The sequence below is a fragment of the Zonotrichia albicollis genome, chromosome 28 (genome assembly GCF_047830755.1).
Source record: "Zonotrichia albicollis isolate bZonAlb1 chromosome 28, bZonAlb1.hap1, whole genome shotgun sequence".
NCBI lineage: Eukaryota > Metazoa > Chordata > Aves > Passeriformes > Passerellidae > Zonotrichia > Zonotrichia albicollis.
In genome coordinates, this window is record NC_133846.1 from 3498968 (window position 1) to 3525322 (window position 26355).

Genomic DNA, 26355 nt, shown 5'->3' on the forward strand with positions numbered 1-26355 from the left:
ATGAATAAACCAGCAGGTTTGGCCCAAGAAGACCTCACCAGGAAGGGGAACAGAAATGAAGGCTAAAAATTCTGAACTGATCAGTAAAAACAGCAGGTTTGGCCCAAGAGGGATCCTGAGGAGCTCACCAGGATGGGTGTGAAGGAGGGGAACAGAAATAAAAGCTAAAAATTCTGAATTGATCAGTAAATCAGCAGGTCTGGCCCATGAGGGATCATGAAGAGCTCACCAGGATGGGTGTGAAGGAGGGGAACAGAAATAAAAGCTAAAAATTCTGAATTGATGGGTAAATCAGCAGGTTTGGCCCCAGAGAGATCATGAGGAGCTCACGAGGATGGGTTTTTGAAGGAAAGAAACACAAATGAAGGCTAAAAATTCTGAATTGATCAGTAAATCAGCAGGTTTGGCCTAGGAGAGATCATGAGGAGCTCACCAGGAATGGGAACACAAATGAAGGCTAAAAATTCTGAATTGATTACTAAAATCAGCAGGTTTGGTCCAAGAGGGATCATGAGGAACTCACCAGGATGGGTGTGAAGGAGGGAAACACAAATGAAGGCAAAAAAAATCTGAATTGCTGAGTAAATCAGCAGGTTAGGCCCAAGAGAGATCATGAGAGGCCCACCATCATGAGGAGCTCACCAGGATGGGTGTGAAGGAAAGGAACACAAATGAAGGCTAAAAATTCTGAATTGATCAGTAAAAACAGCAGGTTTGGCCCAAGAGGGATCCTGAGGAGCTCACCAGGATGGGTGTGAAGGAGGGGAACAGAAATAAAAGCTAAAAATTCTGAATTGATCAGTAAATCAGCAGGTTTGGCCCAAGAGAAATCATGAGAGGCCCACCATCATGAGGAGCTCACCAGGATGGGTGTGAAGGAGGGGAACAGAAATAAAAGCTAAAAATTCTGAATTGATGGGTAAATCAGCAGGTTTGGCCCCAGAGAGATCATGAAGAGCTCACCAGGATGGGTTTGAAGGAAAGGAACACAAATGAAGGCTAAAAATTCTGAATTGATCAGTAAATCAGCAGGTTTGGCCCAGGAGAGATCATGAGGAGCTCACCAGGAAGGGGAACACAAATGAAGGCTAAAAATTCTGAATTGATCAGTAAAAACAGCAGGTTTGGCCCAAGAGGGATGATGAGGAGCTCACCAGGATAGGTGTGAAGGAAAGGAACACAAATGAAGGTTAAATATTCTGAATTGATCAGTAAATCAGCAGGTTAGGCCCAAGAGAGATCATGAGAGGCCCACCATCATGAGGAGCTCACCAGGATGGGTGTGAAGGAAAGGAATACAAATAAAGGCTAAAAATTCTGAACTGATGACTAAAATCAGCAGGTCTGGCCCAAGAAGGATGATGAGGAGCTCACCAGGATGGGTGTGAAGGAGGGGAACAGAAATAAAAGCTAAAAATTCTGAATTGATGGGTAAATCAGCAGTTTGGCCCAAGAGAGATTATGAGAGGCCCACCACGATAGGTGTGAAGGAAAGGAACACAAATGAAGGCCAAATATTCTGAATTGCTGAGTAAATCACCAGATTTGGCCTAAGAAGAGCTCACCAGGATGGATGTGAAGGAGGGGAACAAAAATTCCGTATTGATGAGTAAATTAGAAGGTTTGGCCCAAGAAGAGCTCACCAGGATGGCCGTGAAGGAGGGGGCAGCACACAAATGCACATTAATGCCTTAAAATTCAGCGTTTTGGTGTTCACCACTCATCTCCCTCATGCAGATCAGAGGAATTAATTAATAAACATCAGCACGGCATTGCAGGATTAATCCAGGGCTGAGGAGCTCCATAAATGCCCGGCCTGGCTGGAGCTCACACTCACTTTCTCCCAGGGTCTTCTGCAGGAGGTCGTGCTTGGCCTGGAGCTTGGTGATGAGGTTCCTGCCCTCCAGGTACTCCTTCATTTTCTGTGGAGAAAACAGAATGGTGAGGGACAATCATCTCTCTGATCAAGGGCTGGGGGTGCTGGGCTGTGAACATGAGGGCAGGGACACTGAATTTGCAGATTGACACTGAATTTATAGAGTTACACTGAATTTACAGCTAGAGAATGACACTGAATATAGTGTGACACTGAATTTACAGAGCGACACTGAATTTGCAGAATGACACTGAATTTACAGTTAGAGAATGACACTGAATATAGTGTGACACTGAATTTACAGAGTGACACTGAATTTATAGAGTTACACTGAATTTACAGCTAGAGAATGACACTGGATATAGTGTGACACTGAATTTACAGAGTGACACTGAATTTATAGAGTTACACTGAATTTACAGTTAGAGAATGACACTGAATATAGTGTGACACTGAATTTACAGAGGACATTGAATTTGCAGAGTGACAACTGAATTTATAAAGTTACACTGAATTTACAGTTAGAGAATGACACGGAATATAGTGTGACACTGAATTTAGAGAGTGACACTGAATTTATAGAGTTACAATGAATTTACAGAGTGACACTCAATTTACAATTAGAAGGACACTGAATTTAGTGTGACATTACATTTAATGTTATTGAATGACACTGAATTTACAAAGTGACCCTGAATTTACAGTTATAGAATGACACTGAATATAGTGTGACACTGAATTTACGGAGTGACATTGAATTTGCAGAGTGACACTGAATTTACAGTGACACTGAATTTACAGCTAGAGGGACACTGAATTTACAGTTATTGAGTGACATTGAATTTAGTATGACACTGAATTTAGTGTGACCCTGAATTAACAGTTACAGAATGACATTTAATTTAGTGTGACACTGAATTTACAGAGTGACACTGAATTTACAGTTACAGGTGACACTGAATTTAGTGTGACACTGAACTTACAGTTATAGAATTACACTGAATTTAGTGTGACACAGAATTTTCAGTTATAGAATGACATTGAATTTACAGTTATACAATGACACTGAATTTACAGTGATGCTGAATTTTCAGTTAAAGAATGACACTGAATTTACAGTTAGAATGACACTGAATTTAGTGTGACACAGAATTTACAGCTAGAGGAACACTGAGTTTAGTGTGACACTGAATTTACAGAGTGACACTGAATTTACAGTTATTGAGTGACACTGAATTTAGTGTGACACTAAATGAATTTGCACACGAATTTACAGTTATAAAATTACACTGAATTTAGTGTCACACTGAATTTACAGTTATTGAATACCACTGAATTTAGTGACACTGAATTTACAGTTATTGAGTGACACTGAATTTACAGATATAGAATGACATTGAATTTAGTGTGACAGTCAATTTGCAATTACAGAATGACAAAGAATTTACAAAGTGCCACTGAAATTCGTGTAGCACTGAATTTACAGAGTGACACTGGATTTAGAGTGACACTGAATTTACAGTTACAAAATGACACTGAATTTAGTGTGACACTGAATTTACAGTTAGAATTTCACTGAATTTAGTGTGACACTGAGTTTATAGTTAGAATTTCACTGAATTTAGTGTGACACTGAATTTACAGTTAGAATTCCACTGAATTTAGTGTGACACTGAATTTACAGAGCGACACCGAATTTGCAGTTATAGAATGACACTGAATTTACAGAGTGACACTGAATTTACAGTGACAATAACTCTGAAATTCACAGTTAAAGCATGCATGACCTAAGTCCTGGTTTAAATATCTGGGCAAGCCTAAAGCTCAGGCCACTCATATTTGAGCCCAGCCAAGCTTGGATCAATGCTCTCAGAGGCCTTTTCCAGCCTGAAAAATCCTGAAATTCTGTTTATTCTCCATCTGCAGGGCACTTTGCATTGTTGCTCTGTGGGATCAGCTGAATGTTTGGCATTTTTGGAGCCACCAGAGGAGCTGTCACCATCCATGAGCAATCTGTCTGAACCAACTCAAGGCTGCCACTGGGCTTATTCTCTCACTTAACCTCCCTCACCCCGCTTTTCTTGTCAAACCCTGCGTGCTGGATGATCCACAGGGCAAAATAAATAAAGATATTCCTGAAGTTTGCATTTACTCTGGGATACTGTACAGCCACACACAGGTGTTTTTCCCCACTGCTCCCTGATTTTCCACAGCTTTGCAAATGCTATTTATTTATTTATTTGTGTATTTATTTATTTATTTTCTGTAGTTCTTTCATCTCTTATCTGGCAGCTCAGAGCAGTTTTATTTATCTCCTCTGAGCTGCAGCGTGTGAAATACTCTGCTGTTATAAATGGGACAGGCTCGCACTGAAAATCACAAACTCTGCAAACATCACAGGGAACTCTTTGCCATCCTGAGAGATCTTAAAAAATTCCCCCAGCAGGATGAGCACAGAGAGAGGATTCTTATCTAACAATGAAATGTTCTTGTTGGAATCAAATCCTCCAGTGGATTTAGGCAGGAAGGGAGCTCAGAGCTCATCCAGCTCCATGGGCAGGGACATTTTTCATTTTTCATTTTTCATTTTTCATTTTTCATTTTTCAGCAGCCAAGCCCTGTCCAGCCTGGCCTTGGACATTTCCAGATTTTCCCAATTCAATTCACTTCCCTTCAGCTCTGATCTGCACAATTAAATCCTTGCAGTCTTATATAAAAATATCCCTAAAAATTCATATTTTTAACAACAGCAGAGCCAGGACCCTGCATGGCCTTTGCAGGAGCAGCTGCTGTGCAGGGTGGAAGGAGTAAAACAGCAATATATACAGAAATAAATAAAGAAAAAAATTAAAACCCATATAAATATTATATATATATTAAAAATAATATATAAATATGTGCATAAATATCTATTATATTTATATTATATATACATATGTTATAGATGTATAATATATATATATACACATATATATAAAATAATATATATATATATATTATATCTATATATAAACAAACTTATTATATGTTATATCTATACATAAATTATATTATTATATATTATATCTATATATATAATAGATATGTTAACATATATTATATCTCTATATAATGTATATTATATATAGATATATATAACATATATATATCTATATATAACATATATTATATCTATATATATGTTAACATATTATATCTATATATAAACAAAGAAATTTAATAATATTAATATATACTATATACTATAATCAAATAATATATATTATACTATAAAAATCAATAGTATATGAAAATATTATATAATATTATTAAAATATGAAATTGTATGATAAAACATATTATGATAAATAAATATATGTTATTATATCAAATGATGTTGTATATTATATAGAATATATTTTATATATTTATATATTTATATATTAAATATAGTTTAATTTATAAATATAAATATAAATATAAATATAAATATAAATATAAATATAAATATAAATATAAATATAAATATAAATATAAATATAAATATAAATATAAATATAAATATAAATATAAATATATATATTTATACTGAGGCAGTAGTGAGGGTGAGGGAAAACCTTCCAGGAACTCAGGAAGTTTCCCCTGAGGGCTCCCCAGCCCTGACACAACAAACAAAAATGGCTTTAATTAACTGCCAAAATCCTGTGTTTTATGTCCCCTCGCTTGACAACATTGAAAGAAACATTTCACAAGAATTAAGTCCCTTTGGAAACTCACAGCATTTCCTGCTTCCTTTATTAATATTTCAATTTTTTTCGGTTGTTTTGGAAGAAAACAGGAAGCGCCTTTGAAAAATAAATTGCATTTTTTGGGGGGAATTTCCCTGTAGAGTTTGTTTGTCAAGCCCTAACTATATTTTGCTCAATCAGTCCAAATTTTGGGAGAAGAAAATACGATGAAAATAAAAATAATAAAATAAAATGAAATGAAATAATATATTTATTATATCATATTATATAATATTGTATTATATCGTATTATATCATATTGTATTATATCGTATTATATCATATTGTATTATATCGTATTATATTATTTGCAATATGTATTATATATTATATAATATATACATAACATACATATTATATATTCGATTATTTATATTATTTTTATATTTTAAATAATATAAACTATATAAATATAGACTATAATAGGTCATGAACATCAACAGGTACCAGGGGTTGCTTTAAAGGAGAAAAAAATGTTCCCATCCCCTGTAGAATTTAATTTTTTAAAATATTTCCTCATGCCTAACATTCTGTTCCCCGCCTGTTGCAAGGATGCTGATGAAAAAAAAAAGAAAATTAATTACAAAATAAAGCTTCAGGCTTTTCTCAGTAAATTACAGAGATCCATTAACCCTGGATTTTTGGTGTAATAAACACAGACAAAGGAAAAAAAATAAAAAATCATCAAACTACAGGAGAATTCCTGAGGGTTTCACTTGGGGCAGAGCAGAGCTGGAGTTAAGGGCAGCCAGAACAAAGCACAGAACAGCTCTGAGCGCCCTCATTTGTGCAGGGGGACAGTTCAGAGAGGGAGGCAGAGCCAGGAGCATTTTGAACCCTGAAATCCCACCAAATTTGGCATCTCTGAGCCCAAACCTTGCTGGATTCCCAGAATGAACCAAATCCCGGCAAATTGGGCACCTCTGAGCCCAAATCCCAACAAATTGGGCATCTTTGAGCCTAAATCCTGCAGGATTCCCAGGTAGAACCAAATCCCTGCAAACTGGGCATCCCTGAACCTAAATCAAGCAAGTTGGGCAGCCCTGAGCCCAAATCCTGCAGGATTCCCAGGCAGCATCAAATCCCAGCAGGTTGGGCATCTCTGAGCCCTAATCCCAAAAAACTGGGCATCTCTGAGGCCAAATCCTGCAGGATTCTCAGGCAGAAACAAACCTCAACAAGTTTGGCATCCCTGATCCCAAATCCTGCAGGATTCCCAGAATGAACCAAATCCCAGCAAATTGGGCATCCCTGAGCCCTAATCCCAAAAAATTGGGCATCTCTGAGCCCAAATCCTGCAGGATTTCCAGGCAGAACCAAATCCCTGCAAATTGGGCACATCTGAGCCCAAATCCTGCAGGATTCCCAGAATGAACCAAATCCCAGCAAATTGGGCATCTCTGAGCCCAAATCAGAGCAAATTTGGCATTCCTGAGCACAAATCCTACAGGATTCCCAGACTGAACCAAATCCCAGAAAATTGGGCATCCCTGAACCCAAATCCCAGCAAGCTGGGCATCTCTGAGCCCAGATTCTGCAGGATTCCCAGAATGAACCAAATCCCAGCAAACCGGGCAGCCCTGAGCCCAAATCCTGCAGGATTCCCAGACTGAACCAAATCCCAGAAAATTGGGCATCCCTGAACCCAAATCCCAGCAAGTGGGCATCTCTGATCCCAGATTCTGCAGGATTCCCAGGTAGAACCAAATCCCATCAATGTGGGCATCTCTGAGCCCAAATCCCAACAAATTGGGCACCTCTGAGCCCAAATCCTGCAGGATTCTCAGGCAGAACCAAACCTCAACAAATTTGGCATCCCTGAGCCAAAATCTTGTTGGATTCCCAGAATGAACCTAAATCCCAGCAAATTGGGCACCTCTGAGCCCAAATGCTGCAGGATTCCCAGACTGAACCAAATCCCAGCAATGTGGGCATCCCTGAGCCCAAATCCCAGCAAATTTGGCATTCCTGAGCCCAAATCCTCCAGGATTCCCAGACTGAACCAAATCCCAGAAAATTGGGCATCCCTGAACCCAAATCCCAGCAAGTGGGCATCTCTGAGCCCAGATTCTGCAGGATTCCCAGAATGAACCAAATCCCAGCAAACCGGGCAGCCCTGAGCCCAAATCCTGCAGGATTTCCAAGGAGAACCAAATCCCAGCAAATTTGGCACCTCTGAGCCCAAATCCCAGCAAATTTGGCATCCCTGAGCCCAAATCCTGCAGGATTCCCAGGCAGCATCAAATCCCAGCAGGTTGGGCATCTCTGAGCCCAAATTCTAACAAGATGAGCATCCCTGAACCCAAATCCCAGCAAACCAGGCAGCCCTGAGCCCAAATCCTGCAGGATTTTCAAGGAGAACCAAATCCCAGCAATGTGGGCATCCCTAAGCCCTAATCCCAAAAAATTGGGCACCTCTGAGCCCAAATCCTGCAGGATTCTCAGGCAGAACCAAACCTCAACAAATTTGGCATCTCTGAGCCCAAATCTTGTTGGATTCCCAGGCAGAAGCAAATCCCAGCAAACCGGGCATCCCTGAGCCCAAATTCTAACAAGATGAGCATCCCTGAGCCCAAATCCCAGAAAATTGGGCATCTCTGAACCCAAATCCTGGCAAATTTGGCATCCCTCATCCCAAATCCTGCAGGATTCCCAGGTAGAACCAAATCCCAGCAATGTGGGCATCCCTAAGCCCTAATCCCAAAAAATTGGGCATCTCTGAGCCCAAATCCCAACAAATTTGGCACCTCTGGGCCCAAATCCTGCAGGATTCTCAGGCAGAACCAAATCCCAGCAAATTGGGCATCCCTGAACCCGAATCCTGCAGGATTCCCAGGTAGAACCAAATCCCTGCAAATTCAGCATCCTTGAGCCCAAATCCCAGCAAGGTGGGCATCTCTGAGCCCAAATCCTGCAGGATTCCCAGAACAAACCAAATCCCAGCAAGGTGGGCATCTCTGAACCGAAATTCCAGAAAGGTGGGCACCTCTGAGCCCAAATCCCAGCAAATTTGGCATTCCTGAGCCCAAATCCTGCAGGATTCCCAGAATGAACCAAATCCCAGCAAATTTGGCATTCCTGAGCCCAAATCCTGCAGGATTCCCAGGCAGCACCAGCTGCACCTGGGATGAAGCAGAGCCAAAGTCTGTGCCTTCCTTTCTGTTTGGGACACAGAAAAACCATTTCTGCCCCTGCTCCACATCCTGATCCATCTCCTGTCAGGAAAAACAGGAGATTTTCCTCTCTCTCAGCCCTCCAAGAGTAATTCCAAACCAAGAATTCAAGTGAATGACAATCCAAGATTCACAGGATCAGCAGCCAGCTGCAGGGATCTTATCCCCCATTTCCCCACGTCTCGAAGCAAAAATAAACCCCCATTAATCCTAAAGCACTTCACCCACCAGCACTGCTCTGCCTCCTCCTCTTCCCAGAGATAAAAACAAAATATTTTACCTAAAAACTCAAATGATGCTGGTTTGGAGGTGGAAAAATGGAACAATTCCTCCCCTTGCCAGTGCCCAGGTGGGGCTGGTGCCAGCTGTGCCCTGCTGGGCAGCTGTGCCAGGGTCCCTGGCACATAACCATGTATGAAACCATGGCAGCAGCAGCGCATCCCTGGGTTCTGCCTGGATTTGGGGTGGATTTTGGCTGGATTTTGGGTGGATTTTGGCTCCCTGAGGTTGCTGCTGCTTCCCTGCCTCAGCCACCTGCACCAGCTCAGGGCTGGGACCATCCTGCCCTGCACAGTGGGAAGCTGAAATTAGCCTGAATACAAATTAAATCATTTCCCTTCAAGGCCCAACAAGAGATCCATCAGCACTGGGATGTGCTTCCAGTGGAAATTCAGATTATTCCAGTCTGGAGATGGAATAATAAAAATAAGGTGCTCACTCCAGTGAGCATCCTTCCACTAAATTCCTATCCCTGCATTTGCCCAAAAGCTCTGCCTAGGAATGCAGCACATGGAATTCCCTCCTTGAGTCACATTAATATGGAATATTCTTTTAAATCAGCATTTTCCTCAAAGTTCCTCTCCCCCAGCACTCAGCACATGACGAGGTAAAAGGGAATTAAATCTCAGTTCCGCACTGCACTTTGTTTTTTATCCCCTGCACAAAGCTCTGCCCTCAAGGCTCATTAACACCCATCAGAGGGGTTTGTGAGACACTGGAAAAGCTGCTCCTGGGAGATTCCGAGCTGGAAATCCTTATCAAGGTTATTTATAAGCCTGATCAATAGCAGATCAATCCAGCATCTGATCAGGCTGCTTAAAGAGGGTCCCTCTCTAACACCACACCAACAGCATGAAAAGGAGAAATATCCACCCAAAGTGAGCCCTGGGCTGCTCCTCCTCGTGTTTGAACTCCAACCAGCTCTCTCCAGGGAGGAAACGCTCAGGGTTCAATTAAAAATCACTTTTCTGGCTCCATAACCCTGGGCAGGGTGGTCAATCCTGCCTTAATTGGAGCAGCTTCTCCACCCACTTCTCTCAACAGCCACATTCACCCTCAATCCAATTTTGGATTTTTCTAATCCAAATTAGAAATTCTAATGATCTATCCTGCCAAGTTAGTGCCATTTGCACTGAAAATTCAGATTTTTAACAAGCAGCACCATTCTGGGAAGAAGAAGGTGAAGGAGGCCCAAAGGAATGACAAATTAAGATCCATGGTTTTCATCTGCAACTCTGAAATATTTTGAAACTGGAAACAAATTCAGCTGTTTAACCTAAATCTGATGTAGAAAAGAGACACCCAGTCTGGCATGAAATTCAATAGCAAAAAGCATCTTGTAAAAAACACTGACTCAATGAAAAGCTTAAGCAGGCTGAAATTGTAAGATGATAACAAAAAATGAAAGAGCTAAACAATCTTTCAGTTTGCACTAGGTTTGAAATTTCATGTTTACAAGCTATTAAGTTCTTTCTCAGAAAACCCCTTTTCAGATGCAGAAGAAATCAAATTTGACACGATTTACCCACAGACTGTTGGAATCAACAAGAGAAATCCCAAAATATTTCCAGAGAATTGAGAGCACGAATTTCTAAACCCCAACATTCTTCCTCTGCTTGCCCAAAATCAGTGAGAGAAGAGGTTTTTTAGGACTAGAGCATCACTTTGCACTCTGTGTGAGGATAATTCTGAGTGGATCTCATTGAAAATTACAGAATCATGGAATGGGGAGGATCCTAAAGATCATCCAGGCGATGGGCAGGGACATTTTTACTATTCCAAGTTATTCCAAGTCTCTCCTGGCTTTGGATATTTCCAGAGATGGAGCAGCCACAGCTCCATCAGGGGAAAATTTCCCAAAAAAAAAAGGAAAAAAAAACCTATTAAAGGAAAAAAAAACCTCTTAAAGGGAAAATAAACCTCTTAAAGGCATCAGCCCCTTACAGTGAAGTAGAACTGCTCAGTCTCCTGCTGGTTTGCCCTTCTCTTGGCAATGCTGGGTTTGCTCATGAAGGTCTCTGACACCGTGGATTTCACCGACTCCATGGAGTTGCTGTACTGGAAGCAGTCAGAGACATCAAAGTCCTCGATGGTGACAATGTCCTGGATGGTCTGCAGAGTGGCCTCCATGGTCTTCTTCACCTGCCCAGCAAGGAGGAGAGAACTCAAAACCTCAAGGTTTGGTGTGGTGAGTAAACAGCAGAGGGAGGGGAGTGCCCTGGAGCACTGTGCTAATAAACAGACATTACTGGTTTCACACCCTGGGTGCTGTAATTAATTAATTCTGGCTCATTAGCAGCACAGCCCATGCAAGCACAGAGCTGGCAGCACCCTCACAGCCTGCCAGGACTCCCTGCCAGGATCTCAGTTGTGATCTCAGCTGGAGATGGAAAGAAATTCAACCTCAAAGCAAAGAAAGCTGGAACCAGGATTCCTCTAATTGTCTTTGCATCTACTGGGCATCAAATGTTAATTACAAACGCTGCTATTGAAGGCCAGGATCAACTTTCTAGACATAAAAGGGGTTGCAAATTTTGCCACAAAGCTCCTGAACACAGAGGTGCAGAGATCAGATCCCCACTGCTTCCTCTCATCTTGGATGGCCACTTAAACAAAAACCCCTTTAACTCAGGTGATGCAAATTCACTTCAAAACATTAAATTCCTCCTGTTCCCTTTGCTATCCAAATTCAGCTTTGGCAACACAGCCAGGCTTGTCAAGGGAAGGATGGGAGGAGAGATATGGGGGGATTTTAAAGGATTCTCCCCACACACCCAACTTCCCTGTGAGATCACACCACAATTAATGCACAAGATGCTTTGGCCTGGAATTTTACCACAAATGTTAATACAAAAGGATCACAACAAATCCATAATCAGGGCTCACCAACCACTGGAAGCGGCTGAGGGGGGTTTGTTGCTGAGTTTTGGTTTTTTACTGACCTCTTCATTTTCAATCTTCAGCGTGGACAGGCGGGACTGCAGCTGCTGGCACCTCTGCACCAGCTCACTCTGCACGGGCTGCTGGGCACACAGCTGGGACTCCTGCAGGAGAAACAGCACACAGAGCCCTGCAGCCACTCCTTTATCCACCACACAAACATCCTCTGAAGGGCTGAGCTCTACACTGGATCCAGGTTTAAAATCCAGGTTGAACGCTGGATTTCAACCGGAGAAGGTTCTGCCTTCTCTGAGGAAGAACAGCCAGCAGATGATGGCAACATCAAAGAAGGGCTAGGAAACATCAGCTGCTGTCAGGGGTGTCAGCTCAAAGCGTGCTTCATGCCACAGATTTGGATAAATCCCACCAAAAATCAAGGATTTGGTTCAGCCAGGCATGCTGGGGTAGGAGCACAAGGGGCTGGGATGGCTCAGCTGAACCACCACCAACAGGCTCAGGTCACTGTGAGTGATTCCAGGGCAGCAGAAATCAAAAAGCTCAGGTTGGGGACCTGCCACAGGCACAGAACACCGAGGTTCCCCGAGCTGCTCAGAAAATCTCCCACCCCACAGCACGAGGCAGCTTTTCCCTTTGGTTTTGTTCTGGGTTTTGTGTGGGTTTTCTGCATAAAACACTGACCTCACTGCCTGAGGCTGTTTCCTCAGAGACAGAATTGAAGTGGGGAGTTTTATCCCACCCATGCACACACACGCAGGATCACATATTCTGATTTAATCTGCTGCATTTCTAAACACTCCTCCAGCCTGGAGAAGCAGCAAGATGAATGATTCAGTGAATGGGAGCTGCTTCTGAATGACACTCTGCAGGTAATTCCCTTTCTTCCCACGATTTTACAGCATCAGAAGCACAGAAAAATCATTTGCAGCCTGAAGGTTTCACTTAAAACGAGAGAGACAAAGCAGAGCCTGGAGCAGGGTTTGGCTGCAATTCCCAGCCTGCAAGAGCCCATCCTGCATTCTGTGCATCTGGAAATGCAACCAAGTGACCCAAATTGTCACACTGAGCCTGTGCTCCCATCCAGGAGCTGCTTCAGCTTGTGGGACTTTGAGCAGCTCCAGCTGAGCAAACACATCCTGATAAAGCCATCAAAGAGAGGGGTCTGCCCTGCCAAAAATGAGGATTCCTCTGAGAGCACTGGCTCACAAGGAGGATGCAAAAAAGCAGCATTTGCGCTCTGGGATGCTGCAAAAAAATCAGCATTTAGGTTTTTTATATTGGCCCCTCCAACCTCAAAATTCAGAGGTTGTCTTGGGGATTAACCTGTGGGTTGGAGCTAACCTAGTACCTAGCAAACCAAGTGTTTCCTACTCATATTTAGGAAATAACCAAAATATGAGTAGGAAACCTACTAGGTTTCCTCGGTATGAAAACTAGGTCTCCTATTCACATTTAATATTAAATCTAATTAAGCATTTTCACCTCCAGTGATCAGCATCAGGATCAGCTCAGACTTAACAGCAGCACTTGCTCTTTTTCACAGAATTTTTGGAATTGCAAGAGATTTCTGGAGCTCATCCAGCTTTGATAGCCAAAATAGTAAAATTTAGACATCTCTGCCATGAACCTCTGCTTAACCTTTCCATCATCTCCCAAAAGAGCCAAACAGGCAGCCCTGGAGGGGATTAATTAACCAAAAACGAGGGTGACAAACAGGCAGGCACCCACACTGACCATGTCCCCCATGTGAGGCTGGAACTCAAACTTCATGGGGGGGCAGAAAACGTTGTTGTACATCTCCATCAGCCTCTGCTTGTCGCTGTTGGCATCCAGGTTCTCCACGGCGTTCTCGATGGCGTCCAGGCCCTCGTGCTTGGACTGCTCCAGGTTCAGCTCTGCCGACAGGAACGTCCTCAGCGCCCGGTTCAGGCTGGCGTGGTAGCCCAGGTCACAGCACTGCTGGAAAAACACGCACAGTTCCAGGTGAATGCACACAATTCCACGTGAATGGAGCTCCCAGAGTGGGGATTTGAACTAAAATTGTGTAAATGGGGGATGAGTTGTGGGGTTTCTGTCATATGGGTGGCATGGAGGTGCCACATCTCTCTCTCTCTGCACAGAGCACCTTAACCTAACCTGTAACCCCAAGCAGATTTTATCACCAGCACACAATTCCATGTGAATGGAGCTCCCAGAGTGGGGATCTGAACACTCCCAAAGGAGAGGAGTTGTGTAAATGGGAAATGAGTTGTGGGGTTTTGTCACCTGCTGGGTGGCAGGGAAGTGTCACATCTCACTCTCTGCACAGAGCATCTCAACTCCATGCAGATTTATCACCAGCACACAATTCCACATGAATGGAGCTCCCAGAGTGGGGATTTGAACACTCCCAAAGGAGAGGAGTTGTGTAAATGGGAAATGAGTTGTGGGGTTTTTGTCATATGGGTGGCATGGAAGTGCCACATCTCACTGTCTGAACAGAGCATCTCAACCTTTAACCCCATGCAGATTTATCACCAGCACACAATTCCACGTGAATGGAGCTCCCAGAGTGGAAATCTGAACCAAAATTGTGTAAATGGGGGATGAGTTGTGGGTTTGTGTCATCTGCTGGGTGGCATGGAGGTGTCACATCTCACTCTCTGCACAGAGCACCTCAACCTTTAACTCCATGCAGATTTATCACCAGCACACAATTCCACATGAATGGAGCTCCCAGAGTGGGGATTTGAACTAAAATTGTGTAAATGGGGGTGAGTTGTGGGTTTTTGTCATATGGGTGCCAGGGAGGTGCCACATCTCACTCTCTGCACAGAGCATCTCAACCCCATGCAGATTTATCACCAGCACACAATTCCATGTGAATGGAGCTCCCAGAGTGGAAATCTGAACCAAAATTGTGTAAATGGGGGATGAGTTGTGGGGTTTTGTCATCTGCTGGGACACATCTCTCACTGCCTGCACAGAGCATCTCAACCCCATGCAGATTTATCACCAACACACAATTCCACATGAATGGAGCTCCCAAAAGGGGAATCTGAACCAAAACTGTGTAAATGGGGGGTGAGTTGTGGGTTTTTGTCATATGGGTGGCATGGAGGTGCCACATCTCACTGTCTGAACAGAGCATCTCAACCCCATGCAGATTTTATCACCAGCACAAAATTCCACATGAATGGAGCTCCCAGACTGGGAATCTGAACTAAAATTGTGTAAATGGGGGTGAGTTGTGGGGTTTTTGTCATATGGGTGCCAGGGAGATGTCACATCTCTCTCTCTCTGCACAGAGCACCTCAACCTGGAACCCCATACAGATTTTATCAGCAGCACACAATTCCACGTGAATGGAGCTCCCAGAGTGAGAATCTGAACCAAAATTGTGTAAATGGGGGATGAGTTGTGAGTTTTTGTCATCTGCTGAGACACATCTCTCACTCTCTGCACAGAGCACCTCAGCCTGGAACCCCATACAGATTTTATCAGCAGCACACAATTCCACGTGAATGGAGCTCCCAGAGTGAGAATCTGAACCAAAATTGTGTAAATGGGGGATGAGTTGTGAGTTTTTGTCATCTGCTGAGACACATCTCTCACTCTCTGCACAGAGCACCTCAGCCTGGAACCCCATACAGATTTTATCAGCAGCACACAATTCCACATGAATGGAGCTCCCAGAGTGGGAATCTGAACCAAAATTGTGTAAATGGGGGATGAGTTGTGGGGTTTTTGTCATATGGGTGCCAGGGAGGTGCCACATCTCTCACTGCCTGCACAGAGCACCCCAACCTGTAACTCCATGCAAATCTTATCACCATGTTGTAATTATACAGCTTAAATTATAAACTCTAATAGAAGCTTAAATTATATAACAGTTTGTGGGGGTTTTCTTGGAGATTTAGAGATTGATTTTTCATGGGGTACTAAAGACTCATTTCATCCAACAACGAAGTGGTGAAGTTCAACAGCAGGGCAGTGGATTTCCCTAAATTCTACCCTGACTTTTAGGGGTCTTGTTCCTATGAAAACACTCCAAAATCCTTAAATAACATCATTCAAGGAAGAGGAAAGCTACTGAAGTGCTACTGGAAAGACAAGATTTGGATAATTTAAAAAGACCAATCTGCACCCAAATAATTCCACAATTCCAGCAAACTGCTCCCCTCCATGCACTCCAGGCAGGAGGAGCATGACCTGGACATGCAGAGTGACATTTTAGGGGTCTTATTCTTATGAAAACACCCCAAAATCCTTAAATAACATCATTCAAAGAAAAGGGAAAGCAAGGCACTGAAGTGCTACTTGGATTTGGATCATTTAAAAAGGCCAATCTGCACCCAAATAATTCCATAATTCCAGCAAACTGCTCCACTCCATGCACTTCAGGCAGGAGGAGCATGACCTGGACATGCAAACAGAGTGCCCTGACTTTTAGGGGTTTTATTCCTATGAAAACACTCCAAAATCCTTAAATAACATCATTCAAAGAAAAGGAAAGGCACTGAAATGCTACTGGAGAGACAAGACACAGGATTTGGATTATAAATAAAGCAAATCTGCACCCAAATAATTCCATAATTTCAGCAAACTGCTCCATTTTTGGCATTTCAAGCAGGAGGAGCATGACCTGGACATGCAAACAGAGTGCCCTGACTTTTAGGGGGTTTGTTCCTAAGAAAACACTCCAAAATCCCTAAATAATATCATTCAAGAAAGAGGAAAGGCACTGAAATGCTACTGGAGAGACAAGACACAGGATTTGGATTATAAATAAAGCAAATCTGCACCCAAATAATTCCCTAATTCCAGCAAACTGCTCCACTCCATGCACTCCAGGCAGCAGGAGCATGACCTGGACATGAAAACAGAATGCCCTGACTTTTAGGGGTCTTATTCTTATGAAAACACTCCAAAATCCTTAAATAACATCATTCAAAGAAAAGGGAAACAAGGCACCGAAGTGCTACTTGGATTTGGATAATTTTAAAAGGCCAATCTGCACCCAAATAATTCCACAATTCCAGCAAACTGCTCCACTCCAGGCACTCCAGGCAGGAGCATGACCTGGACATGCAAACAGAGTGACATTTTAGGGGTCTTATTCTTATGAAAACACTCCAAAATCCTTAAATAACATCATTCAAAGAAAAGGAAAGGCACTGAAATGCTACTGGAGAGACAACACACAGGATTTGGATTATAAATAAAGCAAATCTGCACCCAAATAATTCCATAATTCCAGCAAACTGCTCCACTCCATTCACTCCAGGCAGGACGAGCATGACCTGGACGTGCAAACAGAGTGACATTTTAGGGGTCTCATTCTTATTAAAACACTCCAAAATCCTTAAATAACATCATTCAAAGAAAAGGGAAACAAGGCACCGAAGTGCCACTTGGATTTGGATAATTTAAAAAGGCCAATCTGTACCGAAACAATTCCATAATTCCAGCAAACTGCTCCACTCCATGCACTCCAGGCAGCAGGAGCATGACCTGGACATGCAAACAGAGCCATCCAAAAGGCAGCAGCCAGCAGTTGGGATGATTTCACTGCTGGGGTGAAACAGAAGAGCAAAAAAAAAAAAAACTTTGAAGCAAGAAGTGGTTATGGTGAAGAATTTCCTGGCCGTGGCTCACACTGGGGTGATGTCACTGGGAGACAATCAAGCAGCTTCGTTTCCAGAGCCAAGTTTTCATGTTTCACAAAGAGGGGGAATAAAAAAGGAGCTTTTCATTAGCATGAGATCAGAACCAGCCTGGATTTTTCAGCCATTTCTCATCGGGCGAGCAAGAAGGAGCCCACCTTGTTGGAATGACGAGCGAGATTACATCCACTAGGAGAATATCCAAAAAGGAAAGAAAGAGACCATCTGCCTGATTGCTGTGCTGCTCTGTGAGCAGAATTCACATCAAAACTCCTCCTCTCCCATCATTTGGGTCTCATCACTGTCATTGTGTGCAAACACAGAGGGAAAAAAGGAGGGGAAGCTGCTGGACCATTCCCTGCTCCCTCAGAATTCACAGAATTCCTGCCACGGAGCGCTGCAAGCCTGGCTCTGGTGCCAAACAAGCTGTGGCAGGTGGGAAGCCTTGGAAAAAGAGCTGCAGTTGCTGCTTGGGCTGCAGGCAGAGAATTAAGGGATTTTACATTCAATCAGAAAAGAATAAAACCAGCCAAGCAAAAAAAAAAAAATTTATAAAAAAAAAAAGCAAAACAAAAGGGGCTTGATTGAGAATGTGCACGTGTGGAGGCAGCCTTGGATCAAGAGGCACTCACAGCTCACTCTGCAGGGGGAAAGATGGGACTGGGATCAGCATCAGCATCAGAAAATCTCAGATTTAACAGCAGGACTGAATTCTCCTCAGTCCTTTCCACTGAATTTTTGGGGCTGCGGTTTTTGGGGTGAGCTGGAGATCACCCAGGCCAAGGCAGGGGTGGCACAGGGACACAGGGACATGTCCAGGTGGGTTTGGGGCGGCTGCAGAGAGGGAAACTGCAGGAGCTCCCTGGCAGCAGCTCCAGGAGTTCACGGACAGAAGCTCCTCCTCAGGCTGAGGTGGAATTTCTCGTGTTGGAGCTCATTGCTCCTTGTCCTGAGCAGAGCCTGGCACCACCCTGGCATCCCCGGGGCAGATGGGCATGGATGGACGGGAGAGTTTATGGATTGATGGGAGACTGGCATGGATTGAATGGGTATTTTAGGGGTTGATGGGAGTTTGACATGGACTGATGGGAGATTGACATGGATTAATGGGAGATTGATAGGGATTGATGGGAGATTTTATGGATTGATGAGAGATCGACATGGATTAATGGGAGATTGATATGGATTGATGGGATATTGGTAGGGATTGATGGGAGATTGGTAGGGATTGATGGGATATTGGTAGGGATTGATGGGATATTTTATGGATTGATGGGATGTTTTATGGATTGATGGGATATTGGCATGGATTGATGGGAGATTGGTATGGATTGACAGGAGATTGGTATGGACTGATGGGATATTGGCATGGATGGAAGATTCTATGGATTGATGGGATATTTTATGGATTGATGGGAGATTTGTATGGATGGGAGATTCTATGTACGGACGGGATATTTAATGGATTGATGGGATATTTAATGGATTGATGGGATATTGGTATGGATTTATGGGATATTGATATGGATTTATGGGATATTGGCATGGATTGATGGGATATTTTATGGATTGATGGGAGATTGGCATGGATGGGACATTCTATGGACTGATGGGATATTTAATGGATTTATGGGATATTGGCATGGATTGATGGGATATTTAATGGATTCATGGGATATTTAATGGATTGATGGGATATTGGTAGGGATTGATGGGAGATTGGTATGGATTGATGAGAGATTAATATGGATTGACAGGAGATTGGTATGGACTGATGGGATATTGGCATGGATGGAAGATTCTATGGATTGATGGGATATTTTAGGGATTGATGGGATATTTAATGGATTGATGGGATATTTTATGGATTGATGGGAGATTTTATGGATTGATGAGAGATTGACATGGATTAATGGGAGACTGATATGGATTAATGGGAAATTGGCATGGATGGGACACTCTATGGACTGATGGGATATTTAATGGATTGATGGGATGTTTTATGGATTGATGGGATATCAATATGGATTTATGGGATATTGGCAAGGATTGATGGGATATGTTATGGATTGATGGGAGATTTGTATGGATGGGAGATTCTATGGACTGATGGGATATTTTATGGATTGATGGGATATTTAATGGATTGATGGGATATTGGTAGGGATTGATGGGAGATTAATATGGATTGATGGGAGACTGGTATGGACTGATGGGATATTGGCGTGGATTAAAGATTCTATGGATTGATGGGAGATTTTATAGATTGATGAGAGATTGACATGGATTAATGGGAGATTCTATGGACTGATGGGATATTTAATGGATTCATGGGATATTTAATGGATTGATGGGATATTGGTAGGGATTGATGGGAGATTGATATGGATTGATGAGATATTTTATGGATTAATGGGAGATTGGCATGGATGGGGCACTCTATGGACTGATGGGATATTGGTAGGGATTGATGGGATATTTTATGGATTGATGGGAGACTGGTATGGATTGATGAGAGATTAATATGGATTGACAGGAGATTGGTATGGACTGATGGGATATTGGCATGGATGGAAGGTTCAATGAATTGATGGGATATTTTACGGATTGATGGGATATTTAATGGATTGATGGGAGATTGGTATGGATGGGACATTCTATGGACTGATGGGATATTTAATGGATTGATGGGATATCGATATGGACTTATGGGATATTGGTAGGGATTGATGGGATATTGGCATGGATTGATGGGAGATTTTATGGATTGATGAGAGATTGACATGGATTAATGGAGATTGATATGGATTGATGGGAGACTGGTATGGATTGATGAGAGATTAATATGGATTGATGGGAGACTGGTATGGATTGATGGGAGATTCAATGGATTGATGAGATATTTTATGGATTAATGGGAGATTGGTATGGACTGATGGGATATTGGCGTGGATGGAAGATTCTATGGATTGATGGGATATTTTAGGGATTGATGGGAGATTTTATGGATTGATGAGAGATTGACATGGATTAATGGGAGATTGATATGGATTGATGGGTTATTTTATGGATTGATGGGAGACTGGCATGGATGGGACATTCTATGGACTGATGGGAAATTTAATGGATTCATGGGATGTTTTATGGATTGATGGGATATTGGTAGGGATTGATGGGATATTGGTAGGGATTGATGGGATATTTTATGGATTGATGGGATATTGGTATGGATTGATGAGAGATTAATATGGATTGACAGGAGATTGGTATGGACTGATGGGATATTGGTGTGGATTGAAGATTCTATGGATTGATGGGAGATTTTAGGGATTGATGGGAGATTTTATGGATTGATGAGATATTTTATGGATTAATGGGAGATTGATATGGATTGATGGGGTATTTTATGGATTGATGGGAGATTGGCATGGATGGGACATTCTATGGACTGATGGGATATTTAATGGATTGATGGGATATTGGTAGGGATTGATGGGATATTTTATGGATTGATGGGAGATTTTATGGATTGATGAGAGATTGACATGGATTAATGGAGATTGATATGGATTTATGGGTTATTTTATGGATTGATGGGACATCGGTATGGATTGATGAGAGATTAATATGGATTGATGGGAGACTGGTATGGATTGATAGGAGATTCAATGGATTGATGAGATATTTTATGGATTAATGGGAGATTGGTATGGACTGATGGGTTATTGGCATGGATGGAAGATTCTATGGATTGATGGGATATTTTAGGGATTGATGGGATATTTTATGGATTGATGGGAGATTGATATGGATTCATGGGATATTGGCATGGATTGATGGGAGATTTGTATGGATGGGAGATTCTATGTACGGATGGGATATTTAATGGATTGATGGGATATTTAATGGATTGATGGGATATTGGTAGGGATTGATGGGATATTTTATAGATTGATGGGAAACTGGTATGGACTGATGGGAGACTGGCATGGATTGGTGGGAGATTGATATGGATTCATGGGATATTTAATGGATTGATGGGATATTGGTAGGGTTTGATGGGTTATTTTATGGATTGATGGGAGACTGGCATGGATTGAATGGGTATTTTAGGGATTGATGGGAGTTTGACATGGATTGATGGGAGATTTTATGGATTGATGGGAGATTTTATGGATTCATGGGAGATTGATATGGATTCATGGGATATTTAATGAATTGATGGGATATTGGTAGGGATTGATGGGTTATTTTATGGATTGATGGGAGACTGGTATGGATTGAATGGGTATTTTAGGGATTGATGGGAGTTTGACATGGATTGATGGGAGATTTTATGGATTGATGGGAGATTGACATGGATTAATGGGAGATTGATATGGATTGATGGGAGATTTTATGGATTGATGGGAGACTGGCATGGATGATTCTATGGACTGATGGGATATTTAATGGATTGATGGGATATTTTATGGATTGATGGGAGATTTGTATGGATGGGAGATTCTATGTGCGTATGGATGGGATATTTAATGGATTCATGGAATATTTAATAGATTGATGGGATATTGGTAGGGATTGATGGGATATTTTATGGATTGATGGGATATTTAATGGATTGATGGGATATTGGTAGGGATTGATGAGAGATTAATATGGATTGACAGGAGATTGGTATGGACTGATGGGATATTGGCGTGGATGGAAGATTCTATGGATTGATGGGATATTTAATGGATTGATGGGAGATTTTATGGATTGATGGGAGATTGACATGGATTAATGGGAGATTGATATGGATTGATGGGGTATTCTATGGATTGATGGGAGATTGGCATGGATGGGGCACTCTATGGACTGATGGGATATTTAATGAATTGATGGGATATCGATATGGATTGATGGGATATTGGTAGGGATTGATGGGTTATTTTATGGATTGATGGGAGACTGGCATGGATTGAATGGGTATTTTAGGGATTGATGGGAGTTTGACATGGATTGATGGGAGATTTTATGGATTGATGGGAGATTTTATGGATTGATGGGAGATTGGCATGGATGGAAGATTCTATGGATTGATGGGAGATTTTAGGGATTGATGGGAGATTTTATGGATTGATGGGAGATTGACATGAATTAATGGGAGATTGATATGGATTGATGAGATATTTTAGGGATTGATGGGAGATTGGCATGGATGGGACATTCTATGGATTGATGGGATATTTAATGGATTGATGGGATATTGATATAGATTTATGGGATATTGGCATGGATTGATGGGATATGTTATGGATTGATGGGAGATTTTATGGATTGATGGGAGATTTGTATGGATGGGAGATTCTATGTACTGATGGGATATTTAATGGATTGATGGGATATTTAATAGATTGATGGGATATTTAATGGATTGATGGGATATTGGTATGAATTGATGAGAGATTAATATGGATTGACAGGAGATTGGTATGGACTGATGGGACATTGGCGTGGATGGAAGATTCTATGGATTGATGGGATATTTTAGGGATTGATGGGAGATTTTATGGATTGATGGGAGATTGGCATGGATGGGACATTCTATGGACTGATGGGATATTTAATGGATTGATGGGATATTGGTAGGGATTGATGGGATATTGGTAGGGATTGATGGGATAATTTATGGACTGACAGGAGATTTTATGGATTGATGAAAGATTGGCATGGACTGATGGGAGACTGGCATGGATTGATAGGATATAGGCATGGACTGATGGGAGATTGATTTGGATTGATTGGATATTGGTATGGATTGATGGGAGACTGGTATGGATGGAATATTCATGGATTGATGGGATATTGGTATGGACTGAAGGGAGATTGGCATGGACTGATTGGATATTTTATGGATTGATATTTTATGGATTGTTGGGATATTTTATGGATTGATGGAAGATTGATACGGATTGATGGGATATTTTATGGATTGATGAGATATTTTATGGATTGATGGGATATTTTATGGATTGATGAGATATTTAATGGATTGATAGGATATTTTATGGATTGTTGGGATATTTTATGGATTGATGGAAGATTGATACAGATTGATAGGATATTTTATGGATTGATGAGATATTTTATATTTTTATATAAATATTTTTATATTTTATATTTTAGATATTTTTATATTTTTCTATTTTATATTTTATCCTCGTGTTCTCACCTGCAGAGCCCAGAATGGGACACAGCTCCTGCTGTGGGACAGGTGCTGTGCACCCTCCCAGTGTCACCAGTTTGTCCCCAAAAACGCCCTGGGAGGGCTGGGAACCCCCAGGGCAGTGCCTGTGTCCCTCCCCACCCGGCTCTTTGCTATTGAAGCCCTGACAGAAAACATTTCCCCCACTTAAAAGGGGTTTTTTTTGGTTTTTTATTCCAGTCCAGTGTTCCATGTTTATAAATGCACCGGTCCTGCCATCCCTTTTCTGGGTTATATAAATGTTTGATGGCACCATTCTCGAAGGAAATCAATTTTTTATAAGAATTTAATGATAACTCATTCAAATTCACTTCCCAACATGACAGCTGATTAACCCTTTGCCAGTTAGCTTTCAAAAAGGCCTCAAAAGTGGGAGATTTAAGGGGAAAAAAACCATTTGTTTTAAAATTAAATTCACATTTGGGAGGGGAAGGATGAGCAACACCTACTCTAGAAGAGCAAAGCAGGCTCTGGGACTCACACACACATTTTTATCTTTTTTTTTTTTTCCTTTTTTCCAATCCTGTCCTAGTGACCCTTTTAGAAATCTGAGTTAATGCAAACTTCCCCATTACTGTAATATTTCATTAGCATCAAAGAGCTGTCTCAGTCCCCAAAGTCAGGAAATTCAAAACTACTGGGCTATGGCAGAAACAATTTATTGCTTTTAACTCTCAGCAAAGAATTAACTCCCTGTTATCCTGCCCTGCAGAGGGAACAATGTGCTGGATAAACACATTGAACATTAAATATAAAGTTTAATGCTTTACAATCTCCTTGTAAGTAACTTTGAAGATTACTTTTATATTATATTTCAAAATTCAATATCATCAAATGATTAGATCGAGGGAAGGCATTACAGCCTGGCTTAAAAAATCACATTTTTATTCAAGTCAGATGGCCCAGATAACCATCACTGGTTATAATTGTTAATTTTCAATCCTTCAGCATCAAAGGCATTAATAAATCTATTTTCCCTGTGTCTTAACAATGAGATAACTGAACTCCATCCTGTGCTCCCACATTTTTCCAGGCCTGAACACAGAGCTGAGAACACTTTGATTTTGAAGATGATGGGAACTTGTGGAGTTAAACTGAATGTTCCAAGGGCAGGGACTCACCCAGAGCACAGATAAATCCCTGAAATTCAGAAATTTGGGGTTTATTCTGCCATGCCCAAAACAGAACTGGGCCTGACCTAGGGAGAGCAGCTCTTCCTTCCAGATTTGTCCTGTCCTGCTGAAAACAGCTCTGTGCTTACAAATTATTCCAGAATATTAAACCCCCAGATTTGTCCTGTCCTGCTGAAAACATCTCTTACAAATTAAGTAATTTATGCTTAATTTGTGCTTACAAATTAATTTGGGATGTGAAACCCAAATGGATTCTTTGCTACCTGTGATTAATTAAAATACACCAAAAAGAGGCAACTGAACTTGGGAGAAAACTTGAGAGCAGGGCTTTAAATTAACAAAATTAAAACAATTAATCCAGCCTGATGCTGGTGAAATGAATCCCAATCTTGCAGCTTTGATATAAATACAGAGAGTTGTAATTTGTTAAAAACCCAGGGCCTTGCAATGAATGTTGAGCAAATGTGAACCAAAGCAGGGCTCCTAAAAAGGCAGCAGGAATAATCACAGCAGGCCTCAGCAATCTTGCAAAACATGAAATTTGGAAATATCTGCATTTTTCCAGCCCCCTCCCAGCCACAGCCCTGACCTCCAAAGGACAGGTTTAAATCAGCACCTGGCACAAGAGCACTCAGCAGAGTTTATCAGCAGTGAATGAATGCATCCCACACGCTGCTGGTTCTTCTAATAGCTGGGTAATTAATTAATAGAGATCTGAGCGCTCTTTATTGCCTGTGTCTGGAGACTCTTGTGCTCAGCACTGCCTGCTCCTCAGTTTGTGTTGGTTTATTTTTGTTTGTTTTTTTCTTTTTTGATTTTTTTTAATTATTTGTTTGTTTTTGTGGGGGGGTTGGGTTTTTTGTGGGTTTTTGTGGGGTTTTTTTGTTTAATTTTATTGTTTGATTTGGGGTTTTTTGTTGTTTGTTTGGTTTTTTAGGGGTCTTTTTTGGGATTTTTAGGGTTTTTGTTTGGTTTTGTTGGGTTTTTTTTGTTTAATTTTTTTTGTTTGGGTTTTTTTTTTGTTGTTTATTTGGTTTTTTGGGGGTCTTTTTTTGGGATTTTTAGGGTTTTTGTTTGGTTTTGTTGGTTTTTTTTTGTTTAATTTTTTTTTGTTTGGGGTTTTTTTTTGTTGTTTGTTTGGTTTTTTGGGGGTCTTTTTGGGATTTTTTAGGGTTTTTGTTTGTTTTTGGGGGTTTTTTGTTTGGTTTTGGGGTTTTTTTGTTGTTGTTTGGTTTTTTGGAATTTTTGGGGTTTTTTTTTGTGGTGGGTTTTTTCTTTTTTTTTTTTTTTTTTGTTTTCTGGGGTTTTTTTGTTTGGTTTGGGTTTTTTTGGTTGTT

At 41.4% G+C, this 26355-nt stretch overlaps 1 protein-coding gene across 1 annotated transcript in view; it reads right to left on the minus strand.

The window, feature by feature from the left end:
• SRGAP2 (SLIT-ROBO Rho GTPase activating protein 2) overlaps positions 1 to 26355 on the minus strand; it is a gene marked incomplete in the record, with an annotated part of 145976 nt that overhangs the window by 40873 nt on the left and 78748 nt on the right. The window contains 4 exon segments of the mRNA XM_074528324.1: positions 1838 to 1922; positions 11040 to 11237; positions 12038 to 12139; positions 13728 to 13952. Of these exon segments, the coding sequence (XP_074384425.1) occupies positions 1838 to 1922; positions 11040 to 11237; positions 12038 to 12139; positions 13728 to 13952 (610 nt within the window).